Genomic DNA, 1890 nt, shown 5'->3' with positions numbered 1-1890 from the left:
TTGCATTTACCAACTGTACTAACAAAGAACGTGCAATAATTTTGGTCAATTTGGGTTTTCGTTGTTTTCTTTGCTTTGTTTACTTTTCATTCGTTTTTCACCACGATGTAGCGAACAGAAGGAGGCCCATTCCGCAAACCGCCACTTTGGTTTTGCCAATTTTTACAGTTATCGCTGTTCGTAAGTGTAGGTTCAGACAGAGAAACTTTGGTCGCGGCAACTCGTGACTTGCCAGAGAGGTAGTGACCGAGGAAGGGGAAGGGCACCGAATTGCTTTTGTTGTTGTTGTTGTTGTAGCAGCAGTGCTCAACCCCCCAGATTTGTCATGTGTCGTCGTCTTCATCCTCCGACTCTGTGAGCCTCAGTTGCTTTTGTTCGAGCAACACGCTTTATGCTCTGTATGTTCGTCTAAGCAATTCTAGTTAGCCAATCACAGCTGACAACAACAATTGTGTATAAAAGAATTGCTCTGTGTGAACGCGAAGGGCAACACCAAAAGAGAAGTTGCCGAAAATGAGCAACAAAAGTTTCTCTGTGTGAACCCAGCTTAAACAAATGCCAATCACTTTGTTTACTTTGAGAAATGCTATCAATGAAGGGAACAGCTGATCGCAAGTTTCTTCAGTAATCACACGCAGCTAAACAAATGAATTCTTGTTTTTATTTTTGAGAAAATGCGAATATGGTATTAAGCGTATTTTGAAAATTTTAAACTAAATTATAATTATCCTCTCTTACAGTATGGTTACAGATTTTTTTTATCCAAGTATAGGTGGAGTAGAAGAACACGTTTTCAATTTGTCACAGATCCTATTAAGCCACGGACATAAAGTGAGTCATTAAAATTTTTTGGTTTCATATTAAAATCTTCGCCTTCAATTGTTTATTATTCTGTAACCAGGTCATTGTGTTAACACACTGCTATGGTGATTGTAAAGGTATTCGTTACTTAACCAATGGATTAAAAGTATATTATTTACCAATTAAACCGTTCTACAATCAGTGTATACTTCCCACAATTTTATGCCAAATACCACTTATACGATGCGTACTGTTGCGGGAATGCATTGAGGTAGTGCACGGACACTCGGCATTTAGCACGCTGGCACATGAAGCCATGATTATTGGCAATATGCTGGGCCTGAGGGTGATTTGATAGTAAACTTCAAAGTATGCAACTAATAAATTGATTGCATTTTTTTATACAGACTGTTTTTACGGATCACAGTCTTTTTGGGTTTGCTGATTTGTCAGCGGTTTTCACTAACAAAATGCTGGAGATAAATTTGGCTAATGTAAACCACTGCATCTGCGTCTCTCACATTGGTGAGTAGATTAGTTAGTGTCTGACTTTATAGTAATCTATATGAATTAAATTTAAACAGGTAAAGAAAACACTGTATTACGAGCACGCATACCAAAAGAAAAAGTTTCCGTCATTCCAAATGCTGTTGACACTGCCCTATTTACACCAGATCCAAGTAANTTGCTTTTTTAATAACCAACGACCGACCTTACTTGGGACTAGTGTCAATGGCGGTGTTCATGTTGAGGGGTATGGTGCTATGAAAACAGCTCACGAACAAAAAAGTGCGACACTGACAAAATCACGACATGTAAACTCAGGTATGCATAAGGTAAAACACGCAAAGAATACCGGAGCTTTTAAGGGTATTGAAGACATGGAAGCTGTGCTTTGCCCATATAAATGTAATGAGATTGTTTCTACACTCTACAACTGGGAGAATGTTACGCAAAGGACAGAAAGGGTATATGCGCGTATTTTGGTCGAACCTGAAAAATCGCTAGGTGCTCTACTTTGGGGTTACCTGCGCAGCAAAGTATGGCCATTCCTTTTGGTTATATCTATGGCCCATATACTGCTATTAT

General features: G+C 38.9%; 1 protein-coding gene across 1 annotated transcript; it reads left to right on the top strand.

The window, feature by feature from the left end:
• Positions 1 to 424: 424 nt before the first annotated feature.
• LOC108356065 (phosphatidylinositol N-acetylglucosaminyltransferase subunit A-like) lies at positions 425 to 1886 on the top strand (the record flags this gene model as incomplete). Its single annotated transcript, XM_017607197.1, has 6 exons — positions 425 to 685; positions 741 to 831; positions 902 to 1147; positions 1209 to 1326; positions 1386 to 1488; positions 1529 to 1886. Coding segments are annotated over exons 1-6 (927 nt in total), but the record flags the coding sequence as incomplete, so codon positions are not given.
• Positions 1887 to 1890: the final 4 nt, after the last annotated feature.

The sequence above is a fragment of the Rhagoletis zephyria genome, unplaced genomic scaffold (genome assembly GCF_001687245.7).
Source record: "Rhagoletis zephyria isolate East Lansing unplaced genomic scaffold, Rhagoletis_zephyria_1.1 Rzeph_scaffold_53696, whole genome shotgun sequence".
Taxonomy (NCBI): domain Eukaryota; kingdom Metazoa; phylum Arthropoda; class Insecta; order Diptera; family Tephritidae; genus Rhagoletis; species Rhagoletis zephyria.
The sequence above is the reverse complement of the archived record's forward strand: the minus strand, read 5'-3'. Positions and strand labels throughout refer to the sequence as shown.